Source organism: Pongo abelii, chromosome 4 (assembly GCF_028885655.2).
Source record: "Pongo abelii isolate AG06213 chromosome 4, NHGRI_mPonAbe1-v2.0_pri, whole genome shotgun sequence".
Taxonomy (NCBI): Eukaryota; Metazoa; Chordata; class Mammalia; order Primates; family Hominidae; genus Pongo; species Pongo abelii.
In genome coordinates this window covers 64,486,229-64,505,104 of record NC_071989.2, presented here as the reverse complement: position 1 = coordinate 64,505,104, position 18,876 = coordinate 64,486,229, and the positions used below count along the sequence as shown (strand labels likewise).

Here is an 18,876-nt window from a genome sequence, read left to right as displayed (position 1 = left end):
TTTAGCTGATTAAACCAACAGGATAAGAAAATGACAAACACACATTTATTCAGTGAAACATATAGAATTCTACTATAAAAACCAAATTTCTGCTATACCTGTGCTTTTTTTTCACAAAGCGTATACACAGTTTCCAAATTTGGATCATTGTGAAGTGGATGAGAATACATTCGATGCTCAAAAGCTTCTACTTTCTGAATGACTTTTTTCAGCCCTTGATCTTGAATGCCCATATCATCAATAGGGTCTAATAAGGGGATGCCGTCAGGAAAACGTTTCTGAACTTCCTGAAAAGAACATGTAAAATTCATTTTCATCTTATAGTAAAAATCAGTAAGACCAAACCAAATCAGTGTTTCCCGTTTTTTCTATGCACATGGACATAAAAAATATACTACATATATAATTTTCTCTTTTGCCAATTTAAATTACAGGGCATTTTTCCATTGCATTTATTTTTGAAAACTCCTTTTCAATGCTATACTATGATTTAAAGATGTATTATCATTTGCTAATAAATCTACAAGTAATAATTTGATCATAGTCCTGAACGTGGCACAACTTATTGCTAAATTCATTATTGTATATTTACATTGTTGTAACTTCTTGCCATCAAAAGTAGTCTTGTATTGAACATCTATGTTTAAACTGTTTTCGGATTATTTCCTTGGTGTTGATGCCTAGGGAGGGCACTACTGACTTGTAAAATATAGATTTTTTTTAAAAGTCCTGAGGGCTGGGTGTGGTGGCTCACGCCTGTAATCCCAGCACTTTGGGAGGCCAAGGCAGGCAGATCACAAGGTCAGGAGATCAAGACCATCCTGGCTAACACGGTGAAACCCTGTCTCTAATAAAAATACAAAAAATTAGCTGGGCGTGGTGGCGGGCGCCTGTAGTCCCAGCTACTAGGGAGGCTGAGGCAAGACAATGGCGTGAACCTGAGAGGTGGAGCTTCCAGTGAGCCGAGATTGCGCCACTGCACTCCGGCCTGAGCGACAGAGCAAGACTCCGTCTCAAAAAAATAAAAAAATAAAAAATAAAAGGTCCTGAGACCTTTAGCTTAAAAAAAAACATGATTAATGGTTAAATGCAATAGACATATTCATACAGAGAAGAAATAGCTCACTGTAGGCTGGTATCCTACTGAGAAACTTTCAGGGTCTTGGATAACCCTTAAAGATAAGATAGGATTTGGCTAGTTAGGAACTGGGAATTGGGAAGGAGAAACACACTAAGAGTGACAAACAAATGTAAAGGGTTCAAAGACATTTGCACATTATTGTCCCAAATGAGCAAATAAGGCGAGCTCTTTCAAAAGACTAATATATCTGGTAAGTGCATATGGTACAGTTTCAGGATATATGTCTGCCCTGATCAAAGCAGGCTAATGTCAGTACAAAAATCCCACACATGTGCCTGGCCAATTTTTATATATAAAGAAACTGAGTCACTGGTGTGAGGTTCCAGAACAGAGAAAACACTAAAATTGTAGTTCTGAAGTTTAAAAAGTATAATTAATGTAGCTAAAGGGAAATCTTTATTTATTATGTGAAGGGTTCTGTTGGCAGGCTAATTTCCCCAATTCTTCCTCCTGTGGCTTCTCACTACGTGGTGAATGATGTAAACGACTATGAAGGACCAAGAAAAAAAAACAGTCTAACTCGGTTTAAATCATGTTGCAAAACTGAGACTCAGGTTATCGTGAAATTAATGTGAAAGCTGAAATATATCAACACCAGATACAGCACAGGGATGTTTAAGACAAATACAGACAAGCCTGACATTTGCCGAGACAAAGAAAAATTAATTTCAATTTTCACTTTAGCAAAATGAGAACTGACCTAACCCAGAAGTACAAAACAATTAGTTTTTTTCAAAATAATGGCATTACTTAATGCTAAGTTAATAATGATTAATGTGTATTTCTGCTCAAAACTGTGCTATTCTGAAAATATTAGAAAAAACAATTTCAATGAACTTATAAGATATATTTATTTACTACCAGACCAATAGTGATAAAAACCTTCTAGGAGTGATTGTTTTGGAAAAGATATCCACATCTACATAAAAATTTTGTAAAACTGTCAGAGAATCACTCATTTCAGGAAGCCCACCATCGGAACACAGCTTAAAAATTCCTACTCTACTCTGAAAGCATCCTACTTATCTTTGCTTTCTCAGATTTTAGTACAGAGCCTTCACTGCACAGTAAATGCTCTTCAAACTATTAACTAAATAACTTCGCTAAAATCACTTCCTTGTTTTTTTTTTTTTCTTAAAAGAGACAAGGTCTCACTCTGTTGCACATGCTAGAGTGCAGTGATGTGATCACAGCTTACTGTAGAGCCTGGAACTCCTGGGATCAAGTGAACCTCCTGCCTTGGCCTCCTGAGTAGCTGGGATTACAGGTGCATACCACTGAGTCCTACTAATTTCTTTTTAAATTAGTTTTACATTTTTTTGTAGAGATGGGGGTCTCACTATGTTGCCCAGGCTGGTTTCAAATTCCTGGCCTCTGGTGATCCTTTGTGCTGTGGCATCCCAAAGAGCTGGGATTACAGGCATGAGCCACTGCACCTTTTTTCTACTAGAAAATTAAATTTACTACAAAATCTCAATTTTCCCTATTGAAAAGAAAACAATTTCATGTATTTATTAACTATATTAAAAAATGGTTAAACGTCCTGTCAGTACATGATTTTATACATGAAACTTGTAATACAGTCTATAGCTTTCACTCATAATGAATAAAGCAGAATGGTTTTCCTTGTGAGTCCTCCTTTACTAACTCACTTTGTTGGCAGATTCAAAGAGAGGACAAATCCACATGAAGACCTGCTGCCTTTATTTTTATGAAAAATAATTGCCACTATTGGTAGTATTTATAGGTATTCTGAAAGAAAGCAATATATTTAAAAGCATTTCAGTTGCCTCTTTATAAACACTATCTGTATTTACATAAAATTTATACTTAATTTATAAAATTAATACATACCTGTATTGATTTTAAAACACTCTGTCTATTGTCCACCGGCCGAAGGTCTTTAGGAATGTAAAGCCTAACACTGCTGATAGCAGACAGGAGATGCACCAAAACTGGGACAACCTATGACCAAAAAGTTATACAGTATTACAGTTAAATTTGCACATGTTCATATTCTACTATTTCCTAAACTTGGATCCTTAAAGAGGAAGTTGCATTTACGGTATGTAACAGGAGTAAGAAGTACATAATAATCACCGTGAAGCATTCTCCCACACTGAAGCTTTTCTTAATAGAGACTGTATTTAAAAAGTAAAAACCAGTTCAAACTTCTAACTAACAGGTAAATAAATGGTACATAAAAATAAGAGCTCCCCTCAATACAGAATCCACACTTTACTCATTTTTATGGTCTCAGATATTTGGCAGTTCAAAAATATTAATACATAAAGGTACTATAGTACTAAGAATGAAAGACTCTTGTTTAACAGGTTTAGGAGGTCAAGAAAGATTCATGTACGTTCTGGATGGGCAGGAATGAAGAAGTATTTCAAAGACAGAAAGCAGCATATTCCATTAGACATAATCTTGAAGAACACCTATCTGCAAACTTTCTTCCATGTTTTCTCTTGTCGAAATGGCAAATTATCGACATCAAACTTTGCTTCCTTTCAACTGCTCTTGAATCCAGAGAGCCTCCATAAACTGAGGCAAAGTTAATGTTTCCACAGGTCCAAATCTGTCTTCCAAGGCTACTTTTACACTGATCACTGATGAAAACACAATTTTCACTGGCTTGCTGATAGCAAATATATTCATAGTGCTTTACTGAACAAAAACGGTACAGTGATTGAACTCAGTCTTCAGCTAGTTGTGTGACCTTACACAAATTATCTAACCTTTCTAGATTTTCTAGTACAGGTAGAAAGGTTCGATAATTTGCCAAACTTGCCAAAAAAGGTTTAGTTTGTCAAACCATTAACAGCAGGTTTTCTCTATCTAGTTAAAGTTTTTGGGGTGGGCTGTTTTTTCTTTCTTCCTGCCTGCCTTTTCCTCCTCTTCCTTTTTTAATCATTTGAAATTAACTTGCAGACAACAATCACTTCACTTGACCAGCAAATACATGTATATGTTAAGAACAAGCATATTCTCCTGCAAAGCTACAATATTGTAAGATCTAAGGAAATACCATATACAATCCCTATTCAGATTTCCCCACTGACCCACTAATGACCTTTATACACTACTATTACCATCATACTTTTGGATTCAGAGTCCAGCCAAGGATCATAAACTGGATTTAGTGGTCATGTCTCCTTAGTCTTCTTTAATCTAAAAATATACCCCACCTTTCTTGCTCTTTGATGGTACTGACATTTTCACAGAATTCCAAATTTACAGAAAACTTGTAAGAATGAAATAAATCCCACATACCCTTATTTCTATTCACTAATTAGTTATATTTTGCCTATTTGCTTCATCATTCTCTTTCTACACACATAAAGTACAAGTATTAAAAGAGGGAAATCTAATGTCGAGACAATGATATCATCTAATCTGTAGTCCATATTAAGATTTTGTCCTCTTTCACAATAATGTCTTTTATACCACTGTAGTACCTTCCCCACCACTACTCCATGGAACCAAACTAGGATCATGCACTGATGTCACATTTTTTTCTTCTTTAATCTGGAACAGTTCCCCCAGTTTTTCTGTGTCTCTCAAGACCTTGATTTTTTAAAAAAAGAATATAGGTTATTTTATAAAATGAGTCTCAGTATGGGTTTCTCTGGTCATGAGGAATCGTAAGATTCAGATTATCCATTTTTGGTGGAAATCATGTTCTGTTCTACTCAGTCCACTAGTTAACATTATTAGAGATAATGTTGATCACTTTGATCATTCAATTAAGGTGCTATCTGCAGGATTCTTTATTATAGTATTATTTACTATTTTACTCTCTACAATTAAGAAATTTGTAGGGAGAGCCTTTTGAGATTTTGTGAATATCCTTTCTTCATTAAACTTTCAGTTAACCAGTTTCAGCATCCATGGATGATTCTTGCCATAGTAAGTTACTATTTGTGGTAGTTGCCTAATGGTGACTTTTCTAACTTTTATTTTATTTATTTTATTTTTTGAGACAGAGTCTCGCTCTGTCGCCCAGGCTGGAGTGCAATGGCATGATCTCGGCTCACTGCAATCTCTACCTCCCGGGTTCAAGCAATTTTCCCGCCTCAGCCTCCTGAGTAGCTGGGATTATAGGCGTGTGCCACCAATCCCAACTAATTTTTGTATTTTTAGTAGAGACGGGGTTTCGCCATGTTGATCAGGCTGGCCTCGAACTCCTGACCTCAAGTGATCCACCCATCTCGGCCTCCCACAGTGCTGGGATTAAAGGCGTGAGCCACCAAGGCCGGCCATTTCCTTTATATTTTATATATCTCTCTCTGGATTCATGGATTATTTTATTTTCATACGGTTATAAATCCTTTACTATCTTTTTTTTTTTTTTTTTTTTTTTGAGATGGATTCTTGCTCTGCCACCCAGGCTGGAGTGCAGCGGTGCGATCTCGGTTCACTGCAATCTCCGCCTCCTGGGTTCAAGTGATTCAACTGCCTCAGCCTCCCGAGTAGCTGGGACTACAGGCACCTGCCACCATTTCTGGCTAATTTTTTTTTTTTTAGTAGAGATGGGGTTACACCACGTTAGACAGGCTGGTCTTAAACTCCTGACCTCAGGTGATCTGCCCGCCTTTGCCTCCCAAGTGCTAGGATTACAGGTGTGAGCCACCACGCCCGGCCCTTTACTATCATTTTTATTTTTACTCCCAAACTGTCTAATTCAGGGGTCCCCAAGCCCCGGGATGGTACCAGTCTGTGACCTGTTAAGAACCAGGCGTTGCAGCAGGAGTGGTGGGGGAGAGAGCATTACCGCCTGAACTCCCCCTCTTGTCAGATCAGCAGCAGCATTAGATTCTCATACCAGTGCAAACACGGCGCATGCAAGGGATCTAGGTTGCCTGGTCGTTATGAGAATCTAAGGTCTGATGATCTGAGGTGGGACAGTTTCATCCCCAAACCACCCCTGCTCCACACTGGTCCATGGAAAAACTATCTTCCACGAAACCAGTTTCTTGTGCCAAAAAGACTGGGGACTGCTGGTCTAATTCATTTTAGAAACAACATTCTGTAAGCTGCATTGGGTCTTGGGCCACCAATTTGTGAACCAGCAGTTGATGCACTGTTTGGACAGAGAAGACTCAGGACATGAAAAATTATCAATACCACATAGCCGACATCCAGAGTGAAAGATGCACAATTTGTATGCACTTAACTACATCTAAAAGGGTAGAAAAACTAAAAATAATTCACTTGGCTTTAGAAAGACTATTTTTATATACCTGTAGTCGAATTCAATATGCACAGGTATCTGTGAATTTCCTTCAAAACAGAGTAACACTATTTTGTGAAGGCGAGATTCAGAAAGAAGACAAAAACTGTCCAATTTCAAAGGCTGCTTTCCATACTAAACTCCATCCAAGAAATGGTCAACTAACACTTTAATGACAGGAAACAGATTACAAAGGCCATTCTATAAATGCTTCCTAAAGCACAGAAAAGGGAAATCCTAAGAGTTCCCTAACTAGAAACATGACATTTTATAAACAAGAAGTTAAATGTTTAAAAATTGAATGAATAGTTGTCATGAAATTATAAATATCAAATTTCAGATATTTAAAAACATCATAATATTTGCATATGGCAGTTTATCCAATTTCCTAAACCTAATTACCTTCATGATATAACTCAGAATTCAGGTTCAACATGATGCAGCACTGGTCTTTGTAAGTCCAAATAACCATGTGAGCAATCAGTGGAAACTTGCTAGAATACCAATAACAGGAAGTATTTTTATCCTTAGACCTTTTAAATCTTTTTAATTTTCCCCTAAATAAGCAAATGTGGTAGACAATATAAGAAGCAAGTTTTAAGTCAATACATTCTAAATACATTTCAAGCTATATAATTTCTTCAAATCAAGACTATCAGCTGAAACATAATACAGTTTTTGAATTTTTCATTCAACAAGCAAGTTGTTTTTTGAACCAACTGAATTTTAATCAAGTCATGGCACACACAATTATTTTAACCAATGTGGTATTAATTTGCAATTAAAAAACTGGATTTGTGTCAGTGAAAATGGTGGAGTAAGGACCTCCAAAAATCCTTTTCTCCATAAAAGCAATGCTAACACTGAGAAAACTTGTCAAAATCAACTTCTTCAAAATTCTGGAAATTAACCAAAGGCTTGCAGGAATCCAGGGAACATATATTCAAGAAAAATGCTGACTTTTGGTAAGAATAGCAAGCTTTGTGGCAAATTTAACTTATCCTACTCCATCTCCCACTCCTTAGCTTCCTAATAGCCTGAAAATTAAAGAGCAAATCCCACTGAAAACCAGTATGGCAGCCACTGGAGGGGAGAGAATAGGGCTGGAACCTCTTTGAAGGCCTATTTCCATAGAATTGTCATTATTGCAGTCTGGTGGTTCCCCAGAAGACTCCATTCACAAGGCTGTTTTTTATTTGACCTGACTGAGAGCTTACCAGTGCAAACCTTTTTCCTAGCTGTGTTTGTCAAAAATAGTAAGAAGCAACTGCTTAACACCATGGCTGCCTGAGGTTGTGAATGACAGCTGGGAGAAACAACAGGTTAACCAGAAAGCTTAAAAGGAAAGGCTGGGGAGTAAGACGTTCATGGGGAATTAGAAAAGCTCCCACACATTTCTGGAAATCTAGAAGGCCATGTACAGGGCTGTGTGCATAGTCAAGAAAGACCTGAAAAGGCTCTAAGCTCTCACTTCTGTCTGACCATAAAATTGTACATCCAGGAAGCGGCTAAGGTAATGTTGTTAACTGCCTAGCTGAGGGTTGATGGCTTGCTGCAATATGCATACAAAACCTCTAAGTAAAGACAGGGGAACTTTTTTTTTTAGACAGAGCCCTGCTGTGTCACCCAGGCTGGAGTGAAGTGGCACCATCTTGGCTCACTGCAACCTCTACCTCCTGGGTTCAAGTAAGTCTCCTGCCTCAGCCTCTCGAATAGCTGAAGCTACAGGCACACACCATCATGCCAACTAATTTCTATATTTTTAGTACAGATGGGTTTTGGCCACGTTGGCCAGGCTGGTCTCGAACTCCTGACCTCAAGTCATCTACCCACCTCAGCCCCTCAAAGTGCTGGGATTATGGCATGAGCCACCACGCCTGGCCAGACAGGAGAACTTAATGATTGCAGGCATTTAAGGAAGTCTGCACAATTATGAGCTGACCATTAAACTAACCAAGCAGAGACCTTGGTGGCCACACACAATTAAAAAATATAGACTTAAAAGAATTCAGAAATCACAACACAAACCAATGACAACAAACAACAAGAATAAACTCTGGGGGTGCAGGAAAACTCCGATTTACAGAGTTGCTACTGTTAGAGAACCAAACTGGGGCCCGCTTGCCTGCTGCAGTAAGACCAGATATCTATATTGAGGTTTGTAGTGGGAGAAAGGAAGGTGTTTATTTGTAGGGTGCCAAGCAAGGAGGATGAGGTAGTTAATATTTAAGTCCTGACCTTCCAGATGGCTTACAGGTAAGGGTTTCTAAGGGCAGGAAGGCAGAAGTTATAGCAGTTATAAATCAATATATGGAGGTTATATACTGGTTTGATTTAAAAAGGCAGGACATCTCAAATCAGGGGCCCACAGGTTATAGGTGGATTTAAAGATTTTTGATTTGTAATTGGTTAAGGAGAAGTTTTGTCTAAAAATTTGGGATCAGTAGAAAAAAATGTTCATTCTGGCTCTTTTAGGCCCCTCAGGAAGAAATTTAGAACAAAGAACAGCAGTCAGAGTTTTAGTCCTCTGTTCCTCCTTATTTGAGGCTTTTGTGCCAGTATATTCGTTTGGTGTATGTTTGAGTTTTTGAAAAATAATTTAGGGACATATGTGAAGATGTTATTTTTAGTTTTTATAGGGAATAAAACAAGCTCAACTCTACTGTTTTTTTAGACAAAGAGATTGATTTTTTTGAGAGGGTCTTGCTCTGTTGCTCAGGCTGGAGTGCAGTGGCATGGTCACGGCTCACTGCAGCCCTAACCTCCTGGGCTCAAACGATCCTCCCACTTCAGCCTCCAAAACAGCAGGGACTACATGCACATGCCACCATGCCTGGCTAATTGTTATTCATTTATTTATTTTTGTATAGACAGGGTTTCACTATGTTGCCCCAGGCTGGTCTTGAACTCCTGGGCTAAAGCAATCCTCCCACCTCAGTCTCCCAAGGTGCTGGGATTATAAGCATGAGCTACCATACCCAGCCTTGTTTATTTATTTTTTAGGTCTAAGCTAGGTGCACTCTAAAGGAAGGATCCCTAATCCATCTCACTACATTATTTAAAATGTCCAATTTTCAATGAAAAATTATGAGACATGTAAAGAAATTAATAAACTATGGCCTATACACAGAGAAAAATAGTAATTAATAGAAAATATGCTGAGGAAGCCAAGAAATTTGACTTAATAGACGAAGAGTTTAAATTAGCAATTTAAAATATGTTCAAAGTTAACCCCCTCAAAAAATCTGATTTCCATAGTACATCTTCAATGTAAACTTGAAACCTGCCAAAACTGCAAATATTATTCCGTGACAAGTACTGGTATCTTAATCCTCAAATTTTTATAAGTGTATAGTTCTAATCTGTAATCTTCTACTCCATGTCCTTTTATAGATGTTTTTATCTAATGAGGAACGATTCCACCGAGTTCCTGGTCTAGAAAAACAAAACAGAACTCCCTTATCTTCACTCCCTAACACTGAGTCTCATTTAACTATCATGACGTGGCCGTGATAAGGGGAAATGGTCAGACACATGGGAGCTGGCAAAGCAACAGTGTCAAAACTGCAAGTGATCTTTAGAACACACTAAACTGTTCACCTCTGTTAATCAATGTAATTCAGAGCTGGAGTGCTCTTGCCCTCTACACACAGACACACACACACTCTAAGCCTTTTTTAGAAAAGTAAGTTCAAGAATATTACAGATACAAGGAAAAGTCACTTCAGAAAGTAGTCTTCAAGGCCAGGTGCGGTCGCTCATGCATGTAATCTCAGCACTTTGGGAGGCTGAGACAGGCGTATCACGAGGTCAGGAGATCAAGACCATCCTGGCCAACATGGTGAAACCCAGTCTCTGGTAAAAATACAAAAATTAGCTGGGCACGGTGGCAAATGCCTGTAGTCCCAGCTACTCGGGAGGTTGAGGCAGGAGAATCACTTGAACCCGGGAGGCGGAGGTGGTAGTGAGCCAAGATCGCGCCACTGTACTCCAGCCTGGTGACAGAGAGACTCCATCTCAAAAAAGAAAAAAAAGAAAAAGAAAAAAGAAAGTAGTCTTCTATAAACGCTGATAAAAAGCTAAATCTGGCATCACATCCACTCAAAGTCAGAGAGGGCAAGGATGATTATGGAAATCCTACTTATCTCATGCAATGGAAGCCTGCTTTTAACCTACCCTGAATAATGCTACACAATCAATGAAGTTGAGAGCTAATATTTCCTTATAAACTGCCCACAGAACTATTTCTCTGTCTAGGATTTCTATTCAAGATAATCTACAAGGCAAACAATATATTTATAAAACATATATAATTATATATTATATATAATTATATAAGTATTACACAATATATAATTATATATATGATTATATAATTATATATAATTATATATTATATATAATTATATATAATTATAAGTATTACACAATATATAATTATATATAATTATATATTATATATAATTATATATAATTATATAATCATATATTATATATAATATATAATCACATATTATATATAATCATATATTATATGATTATATATAATCTATATATTATGATTATATTATATATAATATATGATCATATTATATATGATCATATATTATATATAATATGATCATATATTATATATATGATTATATATTATAATTATATGTAAAAATATATAATATGGTTTCATAACCTATAGTCCCTCTCTCTGTACACTGTTTTATGCCTTTTGTCATTAACCACAAGGAACAGAAAAATGTGAAGTTCTTTCTAAAGAGGGAGTTTCATGCTCTGTACATATGGCTTCCCTTGCTAGGAATATAATTCTTGTCTGTAAAGGTACTCATGTTCCTACAAGTTAAAATCTCACTACTTCCTTTATAAAGCTTTACTAATTACCCACTCTGAGCAGTTCTGAAGCACAAAATGCTTCCTTATTAAGCTGCATCTCCTTAAAGTCACAGACTATCTGTAAAATTCATGTTAACAACCCCCCACCCCTTGCCAATTTCCTTAGCAGTGTAGACTGAAATAAACTTAATAAAAAATGCTAGAAGAGCAGAGGAAAGGCCCTCAGTTTGCCTTGGTTTCATGACTGCCTATATACTTTTCTTGGAAGAATCTGAGCTTTCAGTGTGAGAGTGCTGTGACTTACTATCAATGTCTGCCACTAGAAAGGGAGAATGTTGAGATGTGTGGCACGCATTTGCTATTCCAACTTGCAACAACTCCTAAAGGCCCTTTGGGGACAACGAGTATATGCCTAACTGTGGGAGTTTTAGCTTTATTTATAGTTAGGCAGTCAATCAGTAAAATAAATGTTAGAAAAAAATAAAAATCACACAAGTTTCACTTGGTGGTGCAATTCTAGAGGTGAACAAATTAGAATACTAAGAAAAGGAGACCAAAGTTTAGGTAATATTCAGAATTATAAATAAACATTTAAATCGTCATTTAAAAATGTTACAGTGAATTGTCTTTTTAAAAATACGGCCAACTCCAAAACCCATAATAATTTACTGATCCAAAGAAGCAGTCTATGATACTACAGTGGCAGATTTTACTTTCTACAAACCATGCTTATAATAACAAATATCATTACAATGATATTTTGTAAAAGACCTATCCAATATGCCATGTTTTACATTTAATTAGAAGCACATGTAAATTAAATGATTTTAACTAAGGAAACTTGGGTAGAAATTTTTCATTGTTAAAATAATGCTTCAGTCATTACAGAGCCTCCTCCTTAAAACTGGGTTATGTTCTGATAAACTAGTTATAAGTTGAAAATATCGTTAGGTCAAAAATCTATTTAATACATGAACACCTAATCTACCAAACATAACTTGGTGTAGTTTACCTTAAATGTGCTAAGAACACTTACATTGGCTTACATTTGGGCAAAATCATCTAACACAAAGCCTATTTTGTAATAAATGTCAAATATCTCATTAATGTATCGCTTTTGCACTATTGTAAAGTCAAAAAATCCTAAATCAGGACTGCCTCTATTTCTATGGGAATGGGAAATAAACAGCACGAATGGATTCAAACTGTAAAATCACTCAGTCACAAGCAAGGATAATGAAAAATCTTTACGGCCCTGGCAAAATTCAGCTTCATGTAAAATTTCAATGACTGAAAACTTTTTCTTTCACTTTGTCATGATTTATCTTGTTGTAATTTGATAAAAGAAAAATAAAAACAAATCTCATTAATTATCCTACTGATATGTTAGATAGCTTTACTAATATACCTTAAAATACCTTGAAAACTTCTAATTTAGAAATCATGATAGTATGTTCATTACCATCACATTAGAGAACTTTGGTGATTATAAATAAGTTACAGAATATCTGAAATCTGAAGACAGAAAGTTATGTACAAACCTGCATCTCTCCTTTCTCATCAGGTTTAGCTGGTTTTGCAGCTTCTGTAGCTGAATTTTTCAAGCTCTCTTTGCTACAGCGCAAAAGTACTTCTACTACATACAAAGGATCCAGTTCACCAGAGTTAGGCTAAAAAACAAAACAGAAGATGTTCATTCATTCTTAAGAAACTGGCCCATAAATTTTAAGTTCCATGTGTATAGGAACTATTTTCTCACCATTTAGCATTATGACTGACACAAACTGTGTGATACATACTTATTTTATGAAATGAAAACTGTCTCTCTGGATTCAACATGTTCCACTGGATGAGAAAACATAGAAATAACTTTATAAATTCTAATTTAATAGTACAAGCACTGTCAAGTGTGTCACAGAATGTTTCTAATAATGTTAAGAAACTAAAATTTTCAGTGTCAGAAAATTAATTTGCATCTTCAAATCACTCTAAATAACATAAAAGACAGATTGAGAATAGATTATTTTACTGCTTATTATGCTAGCATTTCTATAATGTGGTTCCAATTTTTATTGTCTTTTAGTCTTTAATATTCTGTAATAAAACTATAATTCTGAAGATCTAACAACTACTAAGATCTCACCACAACTTCTGCGCTACGATAATGTATGTTTGAGTAGTATCTTTGAAGCAATAACAGAAGATATTTTTTCAGTACAGAATTCCGCATTTTTAAATAAAATATTTAAATAATCTATTTTGCATAAAATACATAAAAGGAAAGTTATACGGCAAAGACTTGACTATGTGGACTCCACCCAGGACAGTTCCTACTAAAAAAATGAAAATCTGTCAATAAATGACAATGAATCCATTTCTACAATCTATTTCTGCAATAAACTACCAATTGTTTAACAAGAATAAAACATATTTCCAAATGCTGAAGAAAAAAGAAATCACAATTATTTTAAATCATTGAGTTCAAATTTCCTCACAGAAAGCATACACTCTATTTTTCCAATACGAAAGAAAAACTTTTTCTCAGCATACATTAGTTCAAAATGTGGTTATTTTAAAGGAAGTTGCAAAACATTCCTTTAAACATTCATTTAAACGAATGCAAAACATTAGTTTAAACACAAAGCAAAAATGAAGATAGTTTGATTAGATTATTTTTATCTGCAAAGATTATGTTCAGTCATTATGAAATGAGTTTTACAAACAATGAGCTAAACAAATAGCTATGATCAACTATCAAGTCTTCCTAAGGAGTCAATGATTATAAGAAGACTCAATGATTATCATATTAGCTTTACAGAGGAGGAAAAAAACCCTCTGAATAAGATGCATAACACAATTTGATAGATGAATTAGCTCTAAAGTGTTAGGAAGATGTGAGTATCCAGACAAAAAAACCCCACAGGCGTATGAGCAATCTTTAATGTTTCTAGATAACTCTGTTGTTGGATTTGGTTCCAATTTTGTAGATTAATAAATTTAATACTCTCTGTAAGATACAACAATCACAGAAGTGACTATTATAACTCAAGTATATCATACATAATCATCTATTTTTGCAGAGCTACTAAAACCAACTTATAGCATTATGGAAATATTCTCAAGTGTTACTATGGAAACACAATAGGAAGCCTTCTAAATTGTAACATTAAATGAAAATTTGCTGTTAAAAGTATTTCCTAAGATTATAAATTTTTTCTCAGCTAACTTACTCTAGTTTTGCACTCTGTAAAGATGGACCAATGTCCACTTTCAGATAAAAAAACTAGTTAAGTGTTCTATTATCTTAATTTAGATTTTTGTTTATAAGTCCTAATTTTTACTTCCTAACTGTATAACTGAACTTCTTCTTCCTAGCTTCTCTTTATTCCTTTTAAAGTGTGGCTAATTTCTTGCTATAAACTGAAATTACCTAATTAAAACATAATTTGGTAATTCCAAGCTTGTAGAGTGCAAAGAAACAAGCAATTTAAAATAACATTGACAATTACAATTACATTTTTATTTATTTAAAATGCTTCTAACAGTTTTCTTCGTCGGTTTGTATACTCCCTCTGCCTCTGGCAAGCTTTATTGGCTACAAAAATCTTTGGATTTGTATTCTGACCTAGATCCCAAAATTAATAAAAATGTACTTCACAATTTTTAGTGAACAAATTCAGGCAGTGCAATGGAAAAATTAGTTTTACCATCAATAGAAACAGAAAAAAATGAATGTGTTCCTCTCTAGTCTTCATTTTATCTTTGCCTAAAAGAACTCTCATCAACTGATTCTACCTTTATAGTTAGGCAGTCACATAAATGAATTTAGGATCAAAAGAAGCAAGTAATTTTTTAAAAATATGTCTTCTTTGTGTGTATGCATACTTGTAACTGTGTTAGCTATAATTTTTCTCTCCTGAACCTTAGATTGACTATCAGATCATGAGAGTGTGATCTACAAGCCTGCTCCCCAGCAACTGGAGAAAATTATGAAAAACCAATCATTCAAATTTTCTGGAAACAGTCCTAAGAGAATATATCAAATAAAGAAAGATCTAGTCCAAAAAAAAATCTAAAATTCAGTAAAGTCTTTGATATCTGAACAAAGATTGCTCCCTCCCTCACTCTTCCCACTTCACTGAAACAGAAACTCCAGACTGGTGAAGCCAAAAATACAGAAGGGCTCAGTATCCCTGCAGCTCTTGCTTGGAGAGGGCTTTTAGGAGGGGCAGGATGTCAACATTTCTCATCCTCCTCCCACCTACCTATTGCTGCTGCTAAGTCCTCTGCAAGCAAGGCTGAAAGGCAGAGGCTCCCCTTCGTTCACCTAGCTTCTACTGGTTGGCTAGAGGCTCTATCTTGGTGTGGTGCTGCTGAGAAAAAGGGCCCCAACAGCCCTTCCCCTGGTTTATAAGGCAATGGGTGCATGTTGGGAGAGGCAAGATGAAAATATCTGAGGCTACACCCCAACCCTCCACCTATCCCCCGGCTTCTAAAGCGGTGATGTTACTCAGAGAAAAGTGTGCATTGTCCCCACCCCCAGCTTTAGAATTCTGACTCAGAGATTTTGCCTGGGTGAAGAAATATGCCTTAAAACAGACAACTCTTAATATCTTCCCAAAGGACCAGATTTTATTTGTAACAGAGCCTGAGGAAATTCAAGACTAAGATAACTTTCAGAAACAGCAGAGGTTGTGGTGAAATGCAATTGGTCGATCTGTATTCACTGGAGATATAGGCTAAATTGTAGAGCAGATAGTTTGCAGAAGAGAACCTGGTTTTAAAAATGATAGTGGGAGGAGCCCTCCTGCTAATAGAGCTTAACAGTTGGGGTATGCCCAGAGAAAGGTAAAGTCATAGAGACCCCTGTCCAAACCATTGTCATCTCAGGGTGACTGTGGGCATAACCAAGGCTGTGACCCCCAACTCTACCCCAGAAACAAACTAAAAGGCTACACACTATAGGGGGTAAGAGGTAGACAGGACAGAGACTTCAATCAAATAATCCGGCCCAACACTAAACAAATAAACAAGGAAATAACAACAGTGGCCTGCAAGAGGTGGAGGCAGGGAGGGGAATACCTAGAGTTACTACAATGTAGTATCAAAAAAGAGACATGCAAAGAAACAGGAAAGTTATGACCCATAGAACAGGGAAAAATGTAGGCAACAGAATCTGCCTATAATACTGACCAGATGTTAGGCTAAAGAGACTTAAAAGTTGCCACTATAAATATATTCAAAGAATCAAGGGAAATCACAAATAATGAAGTAAAAGGTACAATAACAATGTTGTATCAAATAGAACATATTGATGAAAAAATAGAAAGTACAAAAAGAAATCAAAAGCAAATTTTAGAGTTTAAAAGTCTACTTACTGAAGGGAGGAAAATTACTAGAGGAGCCCAACAGTAGATCTGAACTGGCAGGTAATATCAACAGTGAATCTGAAGATAGACTATTGATGGAGATTATGCAATCCAAAGAACAGAGCAAGAACAAACAAATAAAAATGAACCAAGCCTCAGAGAAATATAGGACATCGTTAAGTGCAACATACCCATAATGGAAGTTCCAGGGGAGAGGTTTAGAAGAAGGAGTAGAAAAATATTCAAAGAAATAATGGCCTGGGACAGTGGTTCACAACTGTTAATCCCAGGACTTTGAGAGACCAAGGCGGGAGGATTGCTTGAGCCTAGAAGTTTGAAACCAGCCTAGGCAATATAATGAGACCTGGTCTCTACAAAAATTGTTTAAAGTTAGCCAGGCACGGTGGTGCAAACCTGTAGTCCCAGATACTCAGGAGGCTGAGGTGGAAGGATTGCTTGAGCTCAGGAGTTTGAGGCTGCAGTGAGCCATGATTGCACCACTGCACTCTAACCTAAGTGACAAAGTGAGACCCTGTCTCTAAAAATGACAAAACAAAAACAGAAGTAGTGGCTGAAAACTTCTCAAAATTTACTGGAAAAAAAAAAATTCATCTACAGAGCCAGAAAATTCAATAAAGTCCAAGTAGGATAAAGGCAAAGAAGTTCGGTCACTTTCTATGCAGATACATTTATCATAATAAAAATGTGGAAAGCCAAACGAAAAAGAGAAAATCTTAAAGCAGCAAGAAAAAAAAAAGATTAATCTCTTACAAGGGAACTTCAACAAGACTAACAGCAAAAACTTCCCAGCAGAAACAATGAAGGCCAGAAAGCAATGAGTTGACATATTCAAAGAAAAAAACAAACAGCTGTTAACCAAGAATCCTATATCCAGCAAAGTTACCTTTCAAAAATGAAGGCAAAATAAAGACATTCTCCGATAGACTAAAAACTGAGAAAATCTGTTTCTGGCAGATCCACCTTAGAAGAAACACAAAAAGAAGTTCTGCAGGCTAAAGTCAAGTAATACTAGACATTTATTTGAAACTACATAATAAAATAAAGAACACTGGTAAAGGTAATTATATAATTATAAAAGATAGAAATAAATGTCTTTTTCTCTTCAATGATTTAAAAAGCAGTTGTATAAAACAATATGTATACATTGCATTATTGAGCCTGTAACATACCAAAATGTAGTATCTTGGCAGTAACAACATAATGGAGGTAGGTGGGAGCAAAACTGTTTAAGATTAAGGCAGTAACTCCAGGTAGTAACATGAATCCACAGGAACAAATAGAACCAAAAATGATAAATAAGAAGGTTAATATAACAAAAGCTATACATACACACTTGCTTTCCTTTCTTCTATAAGCTTTAAAAGTAGTAAAAAGTGGCCGGGCATGGTGGCTCACACCTATAATCCCAGCACTTTGGGAGGCTGAGGCAGCTGGATTACCTGAGGTTAGGAGTTTGAGATCAGTCTGGCCAACATGGTGAAACACCGCCTCTACTAAAAATACAAAAAATTAGCTGGGTGTGGTGGCGTGAGCCTGTAATCCCAGCTACTTGGGAGGCTGAGGCAGGAGAATCACTTGAACCTGGGAGGCGGAGGTTGCCCTGAGCTGAGATTGTGCCACTGCACTCCAGGCTGACTGGGCGACAGAGTGAGACTTCATCTCAAAAAACAAAAAAACAAAAAAAAAACCATAAATAAAAAATTTTCAAAAAGTAATAAAAAATTTTCAAAAAGTAATAAAAAGTACATAAAGTATTAATCATAATAATGTATTGCTGGATTCGTAATATTTATAGATGTAATATGTATAACCATAAAAAGAGAGAAAATGGAATAGAGCTATACAGAAATAACACCTCTATATCACACTGGAATTCAGTCAGTGTAAACCTAAAGCTTATTCTAATAATACGTATATGGAAAGCCCCAGCAAACACTAAGAAAATCTCTCTCTCTCGCTATATACATATATATACATGTACACACACATACATACATGTGTATGTATATGAAATCTTTAAAATATTAAAATGCCACATTAGAAAAAATTCACATGATGCAAAAGAAAGCAGTAAAAGAAGAGAAAACAAAGACAAAAGACACAGAAAACAAAAATTAAAATGGCAGCTGCAAATCCAACTATATCAGTAATGAAACTCAATGTGAACAGATTAAGCAATCCAAAAAAGGAATAGATTTTCAGATTGGATTAAAAAACAAAATCCAACTGCTATGTATGCTGTGTACAAGACACACACTTTAAAT

At 35.9% G+C, this 18,876-nt stretch overlaps 1 protein-coding gene across 1 annotated transcript in view; it reads right to left on the bottom strand.

The window, feature by feature from the left end:
- Positions 1–18,876, bottom strand: part of MTREX (Mtr4 exosome RNA helicase) — a 117,528-nt gene that overhangs the window by 24,359 nt on the left and 74,293 nt on the right. The window contains exons 19-21 of the mRNA XM_024247641.3: positions 12,764–12,892; positions 2,996–3,106; positions 99–287 (exon numbers count right to left, since the gene is read on the bottom strand). Of these exons, the coding sequence (XP_024103409.1) occupies positions 99–287; positions 2,996–3,106; positions 12,764–12,892 (429 nt within the window). The remainder of the gene's footprint in view (positions 1–98; positions 288–2,995; positions 3,107–12,763; positions 12,893–18,876) is intronic.